Source organism: Pyrgilauda ruficollis, unplaced genomic scaffold (genome assembly GCF_017590135.1).
Source record: "Pyrgilauda ruficollis isolate IOZ18807 unplaced genomic scaffold, ASM1759013v1 scaffold35, whole genome shotgun sequence".
Taxonomy (NCBI): Eukaryota; Metazoa; Chordata; class Aves; order Passeriformes; family Passeridae; genus Pyrgilauda; species Pyrgilauda ruficollis.
The window spans coordinates 4,054,224-4,073,585 of record NW_024524934.1 but is presented as its reverse complement, the minus strand read 5'-3'; the positions used below and the strand labels follow the sequence as shown (position 1 = coordinate 4,073,585).

Below are 19,362 nucleotides of genomic sequence, written 5' to 3'. Positions count from 1 at the left end.
GGAGCTGAGATCTTCTCACTTTTATCCAGTGATAGGACATGCATGAATGTTTCAAAGATGCACCAGGGGAGGCTCAGACTGGACAGCAGGAAGCAATTCTTTACTGAGATGGTGGCCAAAAGCCTGGAACAGTATTCCTAGAGAGGTGGTTGATGCCCCAGCCTGTCAGTGTTTAAGAGACATTTGGACAGTGTCCTTAACAGCAGGCCTTAACTTTTGGTCAGCCCTGAATTGCATCACAGATGCTTGTTCTAGGTCCCTTCCAATTGAAATAGGCTAGTCTATTCAAAGTGTTTTGAATACATACTCAAAGCAGCTTTGCCACTGCTCTTCCCATGTTTGTTACAGAGTGAAAACAGGGCTAGAATTCAAAACAGAGAAATTGGCACCTCTTTGCTAGCTGTGTCCAGCTAATTACCTTAGTATTCAAACTTGTTTCTTATTTTCATTTAAAGGTCAGCAGGAATAAGCCACCTGACCAATGTTACGAAGAAAAATCAGGTCCCGAGAGCAATAAAAGCCAAGAAGAAGGGAAAACATCTCCAGAGAGCAATTTTTATTTGGAAGACTTGGAGAAATACACCTTTTCTGTGTGGTAAGTGATCTCAGCATCAAACAGTCTCACAACCTGAAAGTTTGCCTTGCCATGTGTGTATTACAGAGGCTTCTACCTTTAGGTGAAAGTTATTGGGCTAAAAAAAAACCAAAAAACAAAAACCAAAAACCCATGGAATTCTCTTGGACTTAGTGTTATTTATGACTGAAGTCAAATTAAAAAAATTGGAAGCACTTTTGGTCTGAAAATGCAATTTTGACATTGCTGCATTGTTTTGAGAAGCTGTGTCAGGGGAATAAAGGCAAAAAGATTTCCAGCATAATTCTTTTAGCATTTTAGGAGCAATACACTACCTTTTTTGGATGTTACTTTAAATATTATTACTGTTCTCTGTTATAAAATACACATATGGGGAATGACTTAAAATGAATAGATAAATTAAAGTGAAATTAAAAAGGCTGCATCAAAATGAAATCTTTTCATTTACTTATAATTATTTTTCCTGGAATTTCATCTTCTAGGTAATTGCAAAAGTTGGACAGTTTTTTGTAATTAGTAAAAAACAATGAAGACCCAATCCTTTACTAAATGAAGTGATCTCATAATATTTCATATAGCTCCCTTCTGTGCTTTGAATATTCAAAATCCAGCTGTAATATACATTTCTGGAACCCATGCTCTTCTCCAAATCAGCCCCTAGAGTTTTGAATTAAGCATCTAGAAAACAAACATCAGAATAGGGTGTATGTCTGTGAAAATTTAATTTTAAATCACTTCCCTATCAAAACATGAGACAGGATTATCTCACCGGCAAGCCAAGCAGCCCTCACCATCTCTAGTGCTGTCTATGCCCTGCTGTCGTTTGCCTTGGTGCCTTTAAAATTGGCAGGAAGTCAGGTAAAGACTTTACAGACACAAAGTGCATTTTCACTGTGGTAATCTGAACTCAGCCCTAGAGGTGATTAACCCTGAGTACTGGAGAAGGCATAAATCAGGCAGAAGAATAACACACACTCATATAATTAGGCTTTCATAATTCTGCTGGATTAATTATGGTTATTTTGGACAATTAAGGACTCCCCCATCCTGGCCATAATATAAGAATAGATTTTAGAGTAGCAGTGCTCATCCAAATATCCTTGCCAGCTCTCACTGTTTCATTTTACCTACCTCAATTTTCAAATTAAATTAACCAAATTATCATCAATTAACTATCTCAAGGTGCTTGCTTTCTGCAGTGGTGAACTTCACTTTCTCCCTTCTGTGTCTTGCAGAGTTACAGTGATAGAATTAATATTTGATTGTATATGCCCTATCCCTGGATTGTATATGCCCTATCCTCCTGGTCTGGTGGAATGTGTTCCTACCCATGGCAGAGGGTTTGGAACTAGATGGCTTTTGGGGTCCCTCCTAACCCAAACCATTGTGTGGTTCTGTCTAGCTTTAAAGTCAGCAGCATTAATCCTTTATTCTTTTCAAAGTTGTTCTGCTTAAAAGTGTTGGGAAAGGGGCTCAACTTTACCCTTATCAGTCTGTCCCCAGGCTTTGAACTCCATGGCCTTTGAAATTGCACAAGGTATCTGGAGAAGCAGAGGAGAGAGGCACTTGTCTCTGTTGACATGCACCTCACCTTTTGATTTGGGGAAAAAGAGAAAACAGCTGCCCCTTCCTCCATTTTGTTTTCTATTTCTTTTCTTTATCATTTCCTAGGGAACCCAGCTGTCCCTGAGCCCCATGCCTGCAGGGACACTGATTTTGCCAGGATTCCCTGGGTAGGCAGAGTTATATCTGGGCACAGGAAGTTACAGGGCGTGAACCAGATCTTCCTGGTACAAAACAAAAGAAACAGGGCATGTGTCAGGTTGCTGCCTGTCCTAGCTGAGGCCAGTATTTTGTTATTTCAATATCCATTCTATTTACTGTTGTTGGAAATAAGGACCAGTACTTGCTTTATTTACATACTTTTTACGTTCAGATCCTGTGAGGTTAGAACCAAACAGAATTTAGAGGGAATGCCTTTGCCTTCTGCTTCACTTGTGGTCATCATATTTATCAGAAAGAAAAACAATAGGAAAATGAAATTGCTCCACTCTTGTCAAGTAATACAGGTATTACACATAGCATGCTATGTAAAGAATGTATAATAGTATAATATAATAATGTATTAATAATCCATTTTAAAAATATAGAGTTAATTCAGGTAATTTACTTGGGAATCTGATACCTTGTGAATTGTTAATTCCATCTGTTTCTGTAACAGCATGATGTTTCCATTGTTGCTCACTTATGTCTCTCTCCTCCTTTCCTTTTCTCCTACTTTCTCCATCAAAGGGCATCAACTCTGCCTTGTCTGTTTCCAGACCTTCCTCTCCACTACAATTGCTACCTTTTAAAAAATGCAATGCAAGATAATTAGCTACTACAAAAATTTTTAATAGCACTGTAGATCTGGGGGCAGCTTAGATCTTCATAAACTTCAGAGTTTTAGATGCTCCAAGATGCAATCTGAGCAATTTCCTTGATCTTTTATTGCAGCTGGTAAATCATTTATTGGGCTAGGTTATTTTACAAAATCCTCTTTAGAAACAAAATCCCATAAAATGTATTTATCATAAAGTACTGTATGACCAACAGTCTTCAAAGCTGTACATACCCTGTATTAATTAAAAGCTAGTGTTGTACTGTGACAAGTTAAAAGTATCCACTGTCTCAGTCTTTCTCTTCCCGCCCTCACCCTCTGCCTCTCCCAATGATTTTTTTCTCTATTCTTTTTCTTCTCTCATATGCTCTTCTCTTTTAAGGCTTGCCAAAGGGGAGATTGGTGAGTACGAACAAGATATTCTTTTGTGATCACAAATATTTTTCTGATAATTGTGATTTTTTTTCTTCCATTGCTAGAGCATGCATGTCCTTTTCCATTCATATTAATTTGACAGTGGTGTCTCACATCCGTAGGCCATAGTCAAACCTCCTTACAGTGGGCATTATACACACAAGTAATAAAAAGATCATTTTGGCTGCAGAAGCCCACAGGCTTCAGCTTCCATCTCACAGCCTACACGAGTGCCTTTCCCACTGTGCCCACGTACAGCCTTGCTCAGAGCAGCAGGCTTTTGCTTGGGTCCACTGAGTTGAGGGTGAGGGGATGAGTCCAAAAGATGACGTGAGGGTGAAGAGGTTAAGACAGCAGGCAAATGTGGTCACATATTGCAGGGTCATCCCTTCACAGCCTGGTAGATGCCAGGTGCTCGCCAAGTGCTCTGCTGGCCTTCCTGGAGAGCCCACTCCAGGACCTTGCCTTGCACCACAGCATGGCTGAGCCTCCTTTCTCTGAGATGTGTGTTCCTGGAGTTAAAAGCCTGTGTAGTCTGCAGCAGAACATCAATATTATTTGTGACTATTGTCTGAATAATATGGGTGAGATCTGTAACCTTGAGAGAAAAGGAAGAAAGTTTGGAGGAATTTTAACCTTGCAGCCAAACTCTCAGAAGCTCTCTAGCTCTTCTTCTGTTCTCTGAAACAAGCAAAATTTGAGGAAAAAAATGTTCTTCATGACTAATTGTCACTATAAAGCCAGATTTCCTGAACATGTATAAAAAACCAGATGTGAGAAATAATTTCAACGCTTCAGTGCTTTAACACTGTTTTTTATGTATAGTTCTAGAGGAGATGTGAAAACGACCTTAGATTTCAAAAATCTTTATTTGTCTTAATACAAAAAAAAAAAAAAGATAATGACATATTCACCTTCTGTGACTTTAGGAATATTTAAGCTTGAGTTTAAATATAAAAACTAGCAATTTCAATTGCCAACAAACTATCATCAAACACAGCTCTCAAGGGTTAACATTGCACACTAATATAAAAGTAACGATCATCCTTTGTCTCCATGCAATTAGCTTTTTAACAACGTGCCTGTAGCTCCTACCCAGGCTAAATTCTGCTTTGAAATATTTTCTCCTCAACCCCAAATGTGTTAAGCTGACTCTGGCCAGCTTCTATAAAACCAATTAATTGTAGGGCACTGCCTTTTGTGGGGGAGTAGCCAGTGCCCCACACAGCAGTGCCATGTGCTGCCCATGGCTGGGTTGCAGGCTGGTCAGTGCAGCACCAGTGCAGAGACAGCACCTTGATGCAGGAGACAAGCTGGTAAATCCCATCTAGAGTCACATCCTTGCATGTCCAGAATCCAGGGCATTGGAGCAGGCTTTGGTTCTCACTTGCACCCATCAGGAGCAGATGCAGCCCTTGCTCAAGAGAGGTAGCAAGGGGTGGTGAGGACAAAACAGGCTCTTGGCAGCATGTCACAGCCTGGGTAGGGTGAACAAGGTTGAAGACCCCTTTACAGCCCTGCCACTGCACCTGTGGACTTTATGAGTTTTACTAATTTTTTTCCCAAATTGAGGAAGATACTGAGGGACAGGAAGAGTTAACTGTAAAGAGCACAATACAGTAAACTTGTTTTTTATATAAAGACAATAAACTTTCCCTTTATAATACACATGTGATTTTACATTGAAATAAATGCAGATGCTTCTTTGCTTGGTGTATTCCCTGTTGTGCTTTCTAAAACACCTTCACATATGGTTTGCCTCATTCCTGTGAAACTGCTTGTTGTTTATGTCATACAAACAGAACAGATTGAATTTATACCAAGTTAGGAGGGTGATGAATCCTATGTTAGAGGAAAATCCTTGCCTGAGTTTTTGAATTTGTTCAAAATTAGCATTGCCTGTTAAAAATTGCTCTGGATTGTCCCTTGAGCTTTTCTAAAGATTTCATTAAAATTAAAAAAAAAAATTAAAAAAAAAAAAGCTGCGGCTGCCCATAAATGCTCATAAATATTTTATTCAAATATGTAACATTTACCTAAAATCAAAGGTCAAATTTTACCTGTTTTTTATAGCCATCCCAGTAGGATCTGTTTCATGCATTACATATAAAATACGGCCATTAAGAGCGGACATTCAGCTTCCTTTGTGTAAAGCAGAGTAACCACTTATTGTGTGCTTTAAAAAAGTGCTAATCTTTAAAAAATTCTCAGTAACTTCTGATAGTCCGCCTAAACCCTGTTTCATTGTTTCTAATTAAATTTTGAAATGTAATTAAAGGCAGGCCAAGCTTTAACTCTTAGGAGAAATCAGAAGTCCCACTGTTTTCTTTGAATGCTTTCAAATCTTTCACACATTCTTCTCAAAAAGACTTAAGCTAGAATTCCCTAATTCTGAAGTCTTTGTGGGACTTTCTTTTTGCAGGCAAGTCTCAGCAGGACACAAGTAATGTTTTTGTTTTGGTTTGGTTTTTTTAACATATTCAGGTATTAGATGGTGTTTACTTTAGTGCATGTTCTCAGTCTTTGAGGACTGAAACTTTACAGCAGACCAGTACATATTTCTGTGGAGTTTTTGCTTTAGTTTTAGTCTTATAAGAGATGTTTCTGCTACAGGAAAATTTTACTTTTTGGAAAATTATTCTATGCACAAATCATTACATATGACAATGACATCTTTCCTATGCACTCTAATTGTTCTGAAGCTGTCAGTTTCTTCTTTTATTATACAATTTAATTCATATTTGGGCAAATTCCAATGAACTGCACACATTCAGAGATTTTATTTCTTTTCTCTCTCGTACAATGAAGGAGTTATTTCCCTGTTCTGGTGTATTGTGGTAAAATTTCGAAAGTAAAGATTGAATGAGAAATAAATTGTTTGGAAAAGAATTTGAAATCAACAAAAAGTATGATTTCAAAATTAATCTAAACTGCTGGGAAAAATTAGGAAACAAACTTTTAAGGCCTGAAAATACATGAAATATGTAAAGACTCGTGAAAGACATGAGTCTTTGCTAAGAACTGATTTTTCTGTGAGTCTTTTGTAAAGCTCACCAATATGTATGCACACTCTTAATTTTGCCAGGATTGGATATTGTTATGGTGATGGGAAACGTGTACTATTGCAGTTACCTATGGACCGCAGTGCAATTATACTTGATGATAATTTTATTTATATGGTCAGGATGATGGAAAGAGTTGGCAGCCAATGCACATCCCTCTGCAGGTTCCAGAGCTGCGGAACTCCATCAGCTGAGAGCTGGTCTCTAGGAACAGAGAAGAGAAATCAGTGATACAAAGAGTTAGTTGAGAGTGTCGATTGAGAGTTGTCAGGGACTGATCAGTCACAATTACTAGGGAGATGTTTGGTTGGTTGGTGTTCTGTTTTTCTTTTCTATTGGCTTTAATGTTCTTGAGCAGAAAGGAGTAGTGAGCTTAGTCATGGAGCAACTTCAGTACAGACCCAAAGTTTTCCTAGAGATCTTGTCAAGGGAATTGTGTGCCTGACATCTGATTGGGAATTGTGTGCCTGACATATGAGTAATGGAGCTGAAAGAGCAGGGAAAATTCTCCCCAGTGCTGGAGCAGTTCACAGTTAGACCTAGACCTCTCCAGGTTTGTGTGTTTATAAAAATGAGCCAAAATGCTCATTTTTTATCTTCCTCCATCTTAGACAATTCTTGTCTGGTGAAAGTGAAAGGCTATGGTTCAAATTTGGTAATAATTGGGGGAAAACTGGGTATGACTACCATGGAGCTCTTTGACAATAAATTGCTAATTTCTCTTCTTAAATATGGAAAATGTAACTGAGCAATGTGAACTCACAAAGTTGCTGGAGCCTTTTCTGTGAGTGCAGTCAAAATGTCTTAAAGACTGCACTGCCAGCTTTTCTCCCTCACAGGCATTTCACACGATTCAGCTTAGATTCCTGCTCAGCACAAAAGCACTTTCTGACTTAGCTGAATTGCCCTTTGGTTTGTTCAGACTCATAGGAGAGTAGAAGACTTGGGAAACTGGCTGTGAAACGTGGAGTTGAGAGAGATGTGGTTGTTGTTTGTCATTTAATAAACATTTTGTTTTCATGAACTCGAAAAGATGACATTACTGATGACTAGTGGAGAAAAGTGAAGCTATAAGTGTGCCATACATGGTCATCTCTAATGAATAGAATGAATAAAAATAATAAGTGCATTACATAGCTAACTGTCACATCTTCAGGGCACTACAGTAAATAAGTGGGAGTTATGCATGTGCATTAGTAGCAAAATGGGTGTCACACTTTGGATCCTATTGAGTACAGTGTGGAGAGAAAAATATGATAGATGGCTGCTTTTTATCTGTCACTGCTGTGGCACAGAAGCATAGACCATATGTATGTAAAATAACTTTGTTATTTCAGTAAATTCTCTAACTCTTTCTGTTGTAGCCTGTAGCAAAATGAATAAGTAGCTGAAGATCCTGGTGGGATAGTTCTGATTATATCAGAATAAAATACCTCTGCAGAGGCATAATTATTATTAAATATACAGTGATGTGTGACAAAACAGCCAGAGAAGTTAACAGGGTCTCTGCTTTTACAAGTTTTTGATACACACTGAGATGCTTCACAAAGGATGGAGACAAGGAGCTGTGACGGTGAAGCTGAAAAGAGCAGGAAAGTTTGGGCAGATGTGAACCTTGTTAACTGTGACTCTTGTTTCTTATTTCAGAGGTGATGACAAAACTGTGGATTACAGTCAAAATGTTCCTCCTCAATGGCCTAGTGGAACCAATATTTCTTGCCTTCTATTTTGTCCTTCTTTAGGTAGAATACAGTATCTCCTTCTCTGGCAAAGTCAGATTTGGGCAGGAAAGAACAGGGAGGACCTGCTATTTGCCTGGTCTTGGATGTGAACACTCAAACCAAACTGCCAGGTTTGGGAGTCTGGTTACAAAATTCTGAATAAAATGCAGTCTGTCTGCCCTTTGATTTTAGAGGAAGTCCAGCCAGTGAGGAATTTACAGTCATCATGCTTAATTCTTATGATGGTGTGATGCACTGTCTTGAGCTTAATTTTTAAACAACTCAGTAACTCTCTGGTGTACTTTGTCTTCATAAGATTTTCAGCCTTTTATCTAAATCTATACCAGTTTTTGGTTGATATCTGCTGAAAGCTAATGACTAAAAACATGCCAGACTCTTTTGTGGAATTAACAGTGGTGAAATTCCTGGCTCAGCTATTCTTTCTTGCAGATGTACTGAATGCTATGTCTTTCTCACAATGTGAAGAGATGCTCTTCCTGCCTGTTAATTCTCCAGCCTAAACCACTGCAGGGGAAGAGAGTTGGGGATGGAAAAGAAAAAAAAATCCCATTCCTTCATCAGTCCCATTACTCGGAAATAGAGGGCAAGCTATTCTACAGAGCTTTTAACTAACTACTAATGTAATTTGTTCTGCATTGTTTGCCCATTAATCCAAAAATTACTTTTCCCTTTGAAGCTTACTTTATGTAGAGGAAACAATGCCACCTTTAGCCATTATGTGTATCGTTGTATGCAGCATAACTGTTTTTATTTGCCTTGCATTTTGGTTAAATGTAATACGTAGGCCTTTGAGCATCCTTGGTTGCTTGGTAAGTTATAGTATTTCAAAGTTGGAATAATTTCCATTTCAAAACATTATATCATGATCCTCATCTTCTAAAAGACGCTTGGATGTATGTTCATACCACAAGTATTCAAGTTATGCTTAGGTGTGCTAGGAATTTTGAGAAACTAAAGGATTCTCTTGTCTCTCAGAATACGCCCAGCTTAAAGTTCGTACATCAGATATAGAGTTTGACCTACAAAATGTCAGAGGGTGAAAGATAAGTATTCAGTCTGGTTTATCACACATTTCACTATCCTGCACAGTGCACGTGGATAAATACTTCCTTATTTGCACATGCCTTATATACATGAGCACGTAAAAACTCTTTGCAGTTTTCCTTGAGATAGTTTTAAGAACCAGCATCTCCGTGATGGGAATGTCTTTCTTATGCCTCAACTTTCAGGAAAAAACCCTGATATGATAAATGAAAGGTTTAAAACCCATAATGCCTATATTTTTTTCCTGAAGGTTAACACTGAATAAATACTGGATTTCCAGATTGGAGGTCCTGAAAGAAAATAAATAACCGATCCTGGAAATCAAATGGTCTTCTAGTGGCTTTAGATGGAAATATGTTTCCTTGGTATTTTTAATCAGTCCTTGAGACTGATATTATGATCATAGCAGGACTGTCCAAACAGTGGCCCAAGGAATGCCTCCACTCAGCATCTCAGTACCTTCCAGCAATTCCTTTTGATTGTGTATTCCCAAAGGCTTAACACCAGCTGTGTGGCAGTCACAGAGATGTGACTCTGTAGTGTGGAGTCATGGGAGATTAAAAAGCCTACTCTTGTTCATTTGTAAATTGGCTATTATTTTTAGTTAGTTCCCCAGGTGAACGCATCCATGCTATGCTAATCAGTCTGAATTAATTCTAGGAGACAGTTTCCAAAGCAGTGTACAGCAGGCTGGTGTCCCAGTGGTAGGTTCTCTCCTGTGTATTAGTGTGGAAATGCATTACATTAAAAGCTCTGTTTATTAGACTATCCTGTTTCTCTAAAGCACTGAGTCTGTTTAACCTACTGTGCTAGTTATTTTCCTAAAGATTTCCAGACCTGCATTTTTCTAATAAAAATTATCACTGAAAGAAAAGATGGGTGGGTGGCAAATTCAATGAGATATGACCTGGATAATGTGAGAAATTCTGAAATCAAGTGACAGGAGAAGTAATATTTTAAGTCTGGCCCACAGAAAACTGAGGCCATGTGGAATCTTCCCATTTGCCTTCACTGGGCTTTGGATCAGACCCTGGAGATACCAACAATATTTCAAGGGTTTGTGATCATTGCTAACTTTGGAAACAGTGCCAGGCTTCAAGAATAGGGACTGCATTCCACATGCAGCAGGAATAGCCTTTTCCCTACTTTGAGTAATGTTACAGGAACAATAAAAAATTCTTGCTGCTGGGAATGCCAGGCTCTGTGGGACTTGGACAGGACCTGACATTTATACAGTTCATCACTACTGTAGATCAAGGAATGCTACTTTTAGAAAAGAATGCATATTCATTCTTTTTTGCTAACCTTTGCTTCAGTGCATTCATGACATGATTGTATGGGTATGTAGCTGTGTTTTAACAGTTTTTTAATTTCAGTTGTTGCTTGAAGCACTACTCTGGAAATTAGACACTTTTAGTAGTTCAATTATTGTTGATTTATTCATCCCTCTTGTAGATACAGTGAATGTAGTTACTATAGTAAGGTTATCTAGTTCTGAATGCCAAATGCCAAGCTTCAGAGCTTACATCTTGGCAACTGCAAGACTTATTGGCTTGGAATTTGTCATGCCAGCAGTACTGCCTTGTAGCATTTATTTCACAGATTTTCATTAAATGGGGGAAGACAAGAGAGCTACTAGTGCTACTAGTGACATGGTGCATCAAACTGTTTACTAACGTTACAGGGAAATCAGCTCAAAATAACACAACTCATAACTTCATTCTGCCATTTTCCTAGACTTCACTGAAAGAATAGCAACAGTACACTAAATGTAAAACATGTAAAAGTGCTAACTGGGAAAAATGTTTTATTTAATATTACCCACTTGGAAAAATCAGAAAGTGTAGAATAGCAAAATAAACTAAAAATACAGTACAATGCTTGGAACTTTCATTAACTTAGTTGTACTTTCTCTTTTGGGGGCAATGAGTCAGCAAAAACTTGCTTAAGTTCCACCACCTTTAGCATCTGCTCTGAGTATGTTGCTGGACAGCAAATGCTGCAGTAACGCAAAGGGGCAGATCCTCAGCTGAAGTAAGCTGTTGAAGTGCCATTTTCAGTGAAGTGATAACAATTTGCTTTGACTGAAGCATAAACTTTCATGCTAACCTGCTGTAACGCTTTCCATCACCCTGTAGACTGTCTGCATGTGAAATATAATGCACCTAATGGCATTTAAATTAGCTATCACTGGAGGCATCTGTCATACTATAATCTTTCCCAGTCGTTTGTAAGGTCCTCTACCACTTAGCCTCCCTCCACTTTTCAGTGGCATCCCTTCTGCTGATGTTACCCTACTACCACAGATATCAGCTCTCATCTCCCCTTGCCACTACTTCCAGCTTTAACCCATGACTTTTACTCAGAGATAACTCCTCAGGATATCTGTGAAGTTTTTCCTTTAATCGCATGCTCCCCAAAAAAGGCAGGTTCAAATCACTAACACCTAGCTCTGCTTGGGGTGGTGATAACCTGAATCTGCTGAGACCAACATGCTGCTGCACAAAAACACAGCCCCATACACAGCTTTCAGCTTAGGTTTGTGTCGAATCCTCCACTGTGCAGTTTCAGTGCCACAGTACAAGCTTTCTGAAGCATGACTTGACAATTTTATATAGTTTGAGCAGCATATTAGATGCTTACAGAATAACAAAACAAGGAATTTCGATTCACCATTTAGCAACTAGTGAATTTCAGCTGAAGGTCAGCATAATTTCAAGGATCTCATTCTAATAGTTCAGACAAAATCTGCAGCAAGTGCCTGAGTATGGCTGATACAGTCTAATGGACTGATCCATAATCAGCTGATAAATAACATTATGTACCATAACTGTTATTTCTCTTTCTCTGGCAGTCATCAGCTAAAGATTCTGTCATTGTTTAGGATTAAAATGAAAAATCACGATCTTTTTCTTAATGCTTAACTCAAAACTTCTCCCAAAATGACCAAATCAAAACTTTCCACCAGAAAAAAAGGACTGTAAAGTTTATTTCCACTGTGATTTCTTTTCCTAGAGTTTGAGGGCAGTATTTTGCACTCTTAATGGAGATTTTGCACTGAAGATTTCTTTATATTTTATTCACCAAAATTTGAAGATTTCATCTTTACAAAAATTACCCCTTTTTCACTGGCACTGCTTTTTTCCTCTGGATTATAAAAAGCCTTTTTTTTTTTTCTTTCTTTCTTTCTTTTAGGAAACTCAAAATCTAAAAGATATAAAATGGTAATATTCTTCTGATCTGTATTTGCATTTCTTATTGTCTTTGAATGTCTGACGCACTGATTGAATAACTCTCTCTTCTTTACCTGGCTAATTTGTGTGTGTGAAATATTTTTTGTTTCATTGCTGTCCCCTTTCCCTTGTTAGTGGTTCACAGTTTTTCTCAGGCAGTTGGAAAACACATACTGGTGCACGCTACTTTCTAATCCATGTTTGCCACTAACTGAATTATACATGGGTGGCAGAGCACATCTTCAGTCTTTCATCCTTATCAGTTGCTTCATCATTACTTTCAATCTTCAGTGAAAAATGTGACTAACATGTTGTGTGGTATAAATAGACACTGCAGTTTGAGATCATTTATGCATGGTTTGAATTTTGATGAAATTTTATACTGCCCTCTGGGCTAAACACTTAACCTAAGTGATTGTCCCAATAATTCTGTTGAATCAAACCTTTTCAGATGGAAGTTTTACCTTTCATTATCTTCTAAACTGTTTACTATAAAGCTTTCCAGGAGTGTTAGAAAGCAAATAAAAAAGGACACAGTTGCTGTTTGTCAATGATTCTGTGAATCATTATCTTGTCATTGTAAATGTACGGAAATAGGAAAATAAAATACTTCAACTCAAAATACTTTTTTTTAGGTGATCCCAGGTCATTCCAATATTTTTTTACTTTTACACGAAATTGAGGGGTTATACAAAATGTGAAAGCGTAAATATAGATTGATATATTTGTAAGTATTTGTGTATAAATATATTTGCTTTTTGGCACCACTCAAAGTGCCAGTTTTACGATTATTTTAATTTCTTTAGTTTTGAATCAAAAACTTCTAGTTGCCACAGTTTCATGGTCTTCGCATGTTTATTTCTTTGGTATTAAAATGACTCAGCAATATTTCTGTTAATTTAAAAAATGTTGCTCCAGCTCTATATTTGGGATAATTTTTATTTCAATGCCAAACATTCTCTCTATGTAACTTCATTGGTTTGGATGTTTAAAAGTCTGAAATTAATTTTTATAAGCTGAAAGCGATCATTGAACATTGACACTTCAAGCATTACAATAATGCAGAAAATCATCATTGACTCAGTTAAGATGTTTCTATTTCTTCAAAGAACCAATTACAGTACAGTGCTCTTGTTTTTTAACCAGAAAAGGGTCTCCTTTGGTTTTAATCTGAATATTTTGAAGAGGTTTTCACTGTTTATAAGCATCATGAGTTGTTGTTCAACCCCTTCCTTCTTTCCCTTAGCCAGTCTTAGCAGTTCTAATTTGCTAATGAAATTTAGGCCTTTCCCCACCCCCTAGAAAACAATATCTTTTTAAGAAAGCTGAAACACCCAGTCCAGAAGAATTAAGTGACTTAGTTCAGACAAGCTGTCACTTGCTTGCATGCCCAGTGTGACAGAGGCAGGTCCTGTGACACCCTCTGTGGTCCCTGTCTTCTGGTCCCCTTGACATGAGGGGGTCTCCTACCCTCCCCATCCTCCTGGCTTTCTTTGGCAGAGCATTGAGTGCAGCTGGAGTGGGTGGAGGGTGTAGGGGATGGCACTGAGCTCTGATCTCCCCCTACTCCTTGGAATCCAGGGCTCCTGAGGCAGGCTCTGTGCATGTCCATGTCCAGGGTGGTCCGTCAGCCCTTGCGCTGCACAATGGTACATTGGACTCTGCTACACCCAAATGAGGTGACAGGGCAAGAATGCCTCATACAGCACATGGGCTTGTGCAAATGAATAGCTGCTGACTGATTCTGAGGGACTGCTGGGGGGGGGGGAGAAAAGTTCTATTTTTCCAGCACCAAAATCTGAGCATTTTATCATGAAAAAAATTCCCACAGAAAGGCAGTTTTCTGGCAAGATCTACCAGTCAGAAGTCTCAGCTCCCCTTCACACAGGAGTCTCGATGGAAAATTTTATAGCTAACCCTAGCGCAGAGTCTTTCAGAGGTGTTGAGCACCCACTGTGACCATTAATTTAAATAAGCCCATAATGTGGTTTACATTTAATAAAGTTACAGCCTCCACATGAACCAGGTTTACTGAGTGTTGCCTTCTTTCCTGCTGGGTTTGAGTCTGCTGGTCTGGCTAGTGTAAAAGTCTTGGGCTTAGAGCACACCTTCACCCCATGTGTTCATTAGGAATAGCCGAGAAAAGACTACAGACTGTGTGTTTTCATCTCCAGTAGAGATGACTTTTATTCAGGGATAAGAATGCGCACAAGAAAAGTGGCAAATAAATAGGTTTGTACTCGGAAGAGCCCTTTCATTGCTTGCCCTCCTACTGACATATCAGAATTGATAATTCTGATAAAAGCAATATATTGCTTTAGTACTTACACAGCAATAGAAAGATAGCATGCTATTAATTCTAAAATCTTCAGAAGTAGTGGCAGAATAAAAAGCATCAAGTGCTTATGAAGAAAATAAGCAAAATGAAAACAGATCAGATACTTCGACAGTGTGAATTAGCTTTCAAGTCTGCTGGCTTCAGCAGGGCAGTAATATCAGCTGAGAAACTGAAGTTTAGCTGCACTATTTACAAGAAGAAATATGTTTATTTCTGTTTACAAAAAGGAAGTGTGGAAAGCAATGTATGTCTGATTTGTTCATATTTTCAGTGACAGAGCCCAAGTAGCTGTAGCTTACAGGAAGCATTCCTTACCTTTGGCATTCTGAATTTAAATATTCTGGTGGTGGATGCTTTTGTAAACAAGCTGGTCTCATAGGCTGGCAGCTTATGCTTCCAACATTTTGTCATTCCACTTTGCTCATAATGAATTCAACCAATTTATTGTTCAAATGTCTGTACCAAGCTCTTGTCTACAACTGAGTCCCAGCTTATTTGCAACTAAGGAGGAAAGGAAGATTTGTGGGAAAAATATTTCAAAAACCCACTGGAGGCAGCTGACCAGAGTTTTCAGTACTTCAATGTTAACTGATTAGACAGATCCACAATCACCTTTTACCTGTTCTATTTGTGTAGTGGAAACTTGGGTTTGCCTTTCAGTGGCATTACCAGGGGTAATTTGCTCAGTGTAGAGCTCTCCACTTCTCCACCATTGCCAGGATTTGCTAAGCATTCTCTTGACCTCCCACACAGCTTGTGGCAGCTCTCTGTCCAAGCCAGAGCACAGCAGTCTGTCAGCATTAGGTCAGACCCCAGATCCTTTGGATCACACACAATGGAAGACGTATTTTCAACTTGTAGTTCTCACTATGAGTGCAATCTCAGTGCCCTGTATGACCTGTTACAACACTTGCCAGAACAGTGCCAGAATGGGTGACACACCAGTATTTTACAGTATTTTACCAGTATTTGTCTCAACCTACCCACTGAAATGAAGGAACCATATGACCCCATTAGAATCAAGAATGTGTGGTATTACTGTCATGGTTGAGAGGGTTTTTTTGGACAAAGCGCTTTGCACTGGAAAACTGTGACTTTCAAAAAATGAAATTGTGGGAAAGGATAAATTGAAACAAAATTTGGACACTCTAGAAATATTCCATCTTGATATTTTAAAAAGAACATTTGCTCGAAATTACTTTATCCCCCCACATTTTCATCTGCAAGATGGGTTAATTTTCTATTGAAAACGTCAAAATAATTTCAAGCCTGTTTAAATTATCAAAACAGGTCTTTTCACTAACCAAAATATCTATACATGAACTTTTTTGCTTTCACCATTTTCATCCCAATTTTGGATCAGAGCTGTCTTTTGAAAACCTTCAAATGAAGGGGAAGTTACTTCTCATGCATCTCTATTGTGCAATTAAAAACTTCTAAGAGTTTTTACTAAGAGACCTCATGTATTAACTTCTAAGAGACCTTCATGTATTAGTTAAGGCGAGGTCTCATGCAGCATGAAGTTAGGTTTTCTTTGGCTGCATTGGCCATTACCTTGTGCAACTCCCACATCTCAGCAAAAAAAGAATTAAATTTTGCATGAAAGAATAGCAAATGGGCAATAAGGATATTTCCCCATCTTGCTACTTGCTTGCCTTGTCTTGGAAAATATTCTTGTTGTCTGTGCCTCAGCATCCTTATTGTATTCTTGTTACAATGTGTATAAAGGAAAAATGTCATAGACACAGACCTTCATATTCATTCTGCATCACGTGGGTGGTTTCTACATACCTTTATTAGTGCTTGCAAACTCCCTCTCTGACATTTCTGCCAGTTCTCCTGTGTTTTATCTGCTTTCTTGTTTCAGTTTCTGTCAAAATCAAGTGTCCATGACAATGATAGCTATGGTATTCCCTGAATTTTTAGTGCTGATTGGTTGGATTATTCAAAAATGAATAGAAGGACACACAGAAATGTTACTGAATTTTATGTTCACTTCTCACCCAGCTTCATAGAACCTGGCTTTTCCCAGATTCTTCCTTTTGGGCCTGGGTGAAAGCTGAAGACTTCCAACATTTGCTCAAGATGTCTGGATCTCTCACAGCCCATGTGGCAATTCCAGATACATCTATTCGGCTGTACAGTCTTGCTCTACAGCACATGAGAAGCAACTCCTTTGTGCCTGAGACATGCTAGATCTATTGTGTGTGGACTAATAGCCTTCAAATGTGCAAGAAATCTGTCACACTCAGACTTACTGCACACTTACAGCTCTGTGGGACAGCACTTGTGAGGTACTTCCTTAACTATTAGATTGAGTGTGTTTATGCTCTGCAGCACATGCAAATCTGTTTCTTATAAAAAAGCCAAAGGATATGAATACCCTAAGCAGAATGGCAAAGAATGAAAAATATCTTAATGATTTTTTTTTTTTTTTTTTTTTTTTTTTTTACAAAATCATAAAGATCTGATATGCTCTTTTGCAGGGATTTTCATTCTGCTCAATGAGCAGCATTTTCCAGTATGGCTCTGCATTAAGAGATTTATTGTTACGATCTGCTAAGGGGCTAATTTCTGAAACACATCACTTAATCTATGTATGAAAAACCAGCCCCAAACAAATAACATTGAAATCAGGGTTTCTTCAGTTTCTGGAATTATGACTCACAGAATTTGCCAATATGAAGTTCTCAGATGCTGTTTAATTTTGGGAATCCCATGGATTTTTGTCCCAGACCACAAACAGCAGAGGCAGTACATGACCCATATGCCTTCTCTTTTGTTTCCTTTTATTCCTAACTTCACGTAGGACAGAAACACCATCTGATGAAATAGCAGCAACAATTACAATGTTCCATTACATAAACTTAGATGAGCTTAATACACACAGTATAACAGTCTTGATCAAAGGATTTGCTGTCAGGCAGAGACTTGACTAACAGGCAAATGATTGGAAACAGCTTTTTTTCCAGCCTGGATTGGGTGATAATAATGTGAAAAGAATGGAAGCTCTAAAAGGAATGCTCTTTCACTGCCTACGTTGGAGCAAGCATGAAAGCCTGTCACAGGGTGGTAGAGGCTGTCTCTTTCTGAGGCTAGACCGTTGCTGGGGAAGCAGAGTCAGAGCCTTGCTGAAAGGAACTCTAACCTAAGTCAAAGCAGTGCACAAAAGTAGCAAGGATATGTAGAAAGGCTGGTACATTTAGGCTTTTTAAAGCTTGTGGGGTTTTTAACCACTGTATTCCCCAGGAAAGATGCATTATTGACACAGAGCCATCACAAAGCTGCAGTTCTGTAGTCTGGGAGTTTAGACCTGATCTGGAGAGAGGTTAAGGCAGCTGGGCTGCATGCATCTTATTTTTCTGGAGGCCTGACACCCTTGGCCAGAAAGTATGCTGAGAGAGGCCAAGGAAAGTAACGTTAATTTTCTCTTCTAGAAATGCGGCATAAGATCACTGAGACAAAGAAAGTACGCCAGGGGTAATTTGACAATTGACACATCAAGGCTTAGAGGCTATATTAAAAGAACTATTAGACATGTCAATTAATTTTCCTTTGCCTCATTAATGAGCATCTGAGCTATGCATCTTCTCTTTGAAGCAGCAAGTAATCATTTTTCTAGGTTCCTTCATGCTACGACAAGTCACAGCCCTCTCGAGACACACATGAGACAGGGCATAATAGAATATGATTATTGTTCCTAATTTCATGAGTGACTCTAAACTTTCAAATTGAAGGGAAATTTAATATTTATTTTGAATGTTAAATGATGCCTCTGAAAAAAAGGAAACCTATGCAATTCAATGTTTTTCAAAGGATCAGCTTGTTCCATACTTTTAATTTGATTCTTTAGCAGTAACTGAGTTTATCCACTAACTCCAGTACCAGATTCCAATGAAAGCTCCAAAAGAAAAAAGGGGGAAAAAAACCCCAACAACCCATGCCCCAAAACCAAAGCCAGAGCACACTCTTTCTTTTGCCATGGGAACTATGAAGTTGCTGACAACCTTCATTAAATGCCACAGCCAACTTCTGACATGCTCAGCAATGAGTCTCATGACCCACAAACAGAAAGCCAATCTAAATCATGGAGTGGTTGTATTTGTCTTTTGTGTCTAGAAACCCATGGCTGGAATTTGCTGAGTGCTTCTAAAAATGTAGCAGAAGTTTCACTGTCAAAAAGCATTGTCTTTGTAAATTTTACCTTCAAACCTTGAGCACAGCAAGCAAAAACTATTTAACAAGCAGACAAAAACCCCCATGCAACACAAGAACTAAACCACCAAAACCATCTGTGTCTCTCTTTTTCTGTGATGATTTGAAGTCTCTATGCTGAAAGAATAACATCAAATATGACTTGAATCAATATGCCTTCAGGTTAAAACAGAAGCAAAATAAAAAAATAGTAAAATGTTTTAAACAAATGTTAAGGCCACACAACTAAAACATCCCTATCATGATACTATATTTGAAAATTAGAATTTTAATACAAATATAAGTTCTGATGCATTGTGGATCATGTAAGTTTTAGGTAGATCCTTAAGGAAATAAAGG

General features: G+C 38.3%; 1 protein-coding gene across 1 annotated transcript in view; it reads left to right on the top strand.

The window, feature by feature from the left end:
• LOC121357760 overlaps positions 1 to 19,362 on the top strand; it is a 116,373-nt gene that overhangs the window by 73,770 nt on the left and 23,241 nt on the right. Inside the window, exon 14 of the mRNA XM_041475348.1 lies at positions 456 to 595. Within this exon, the coding sequence (XP_041331282.1) occupies positions 456 to 595 (140 nt within the window). The remainder of the gene's footprint in view (positions 1 to 455; positions 596 to 19,362) is intronic.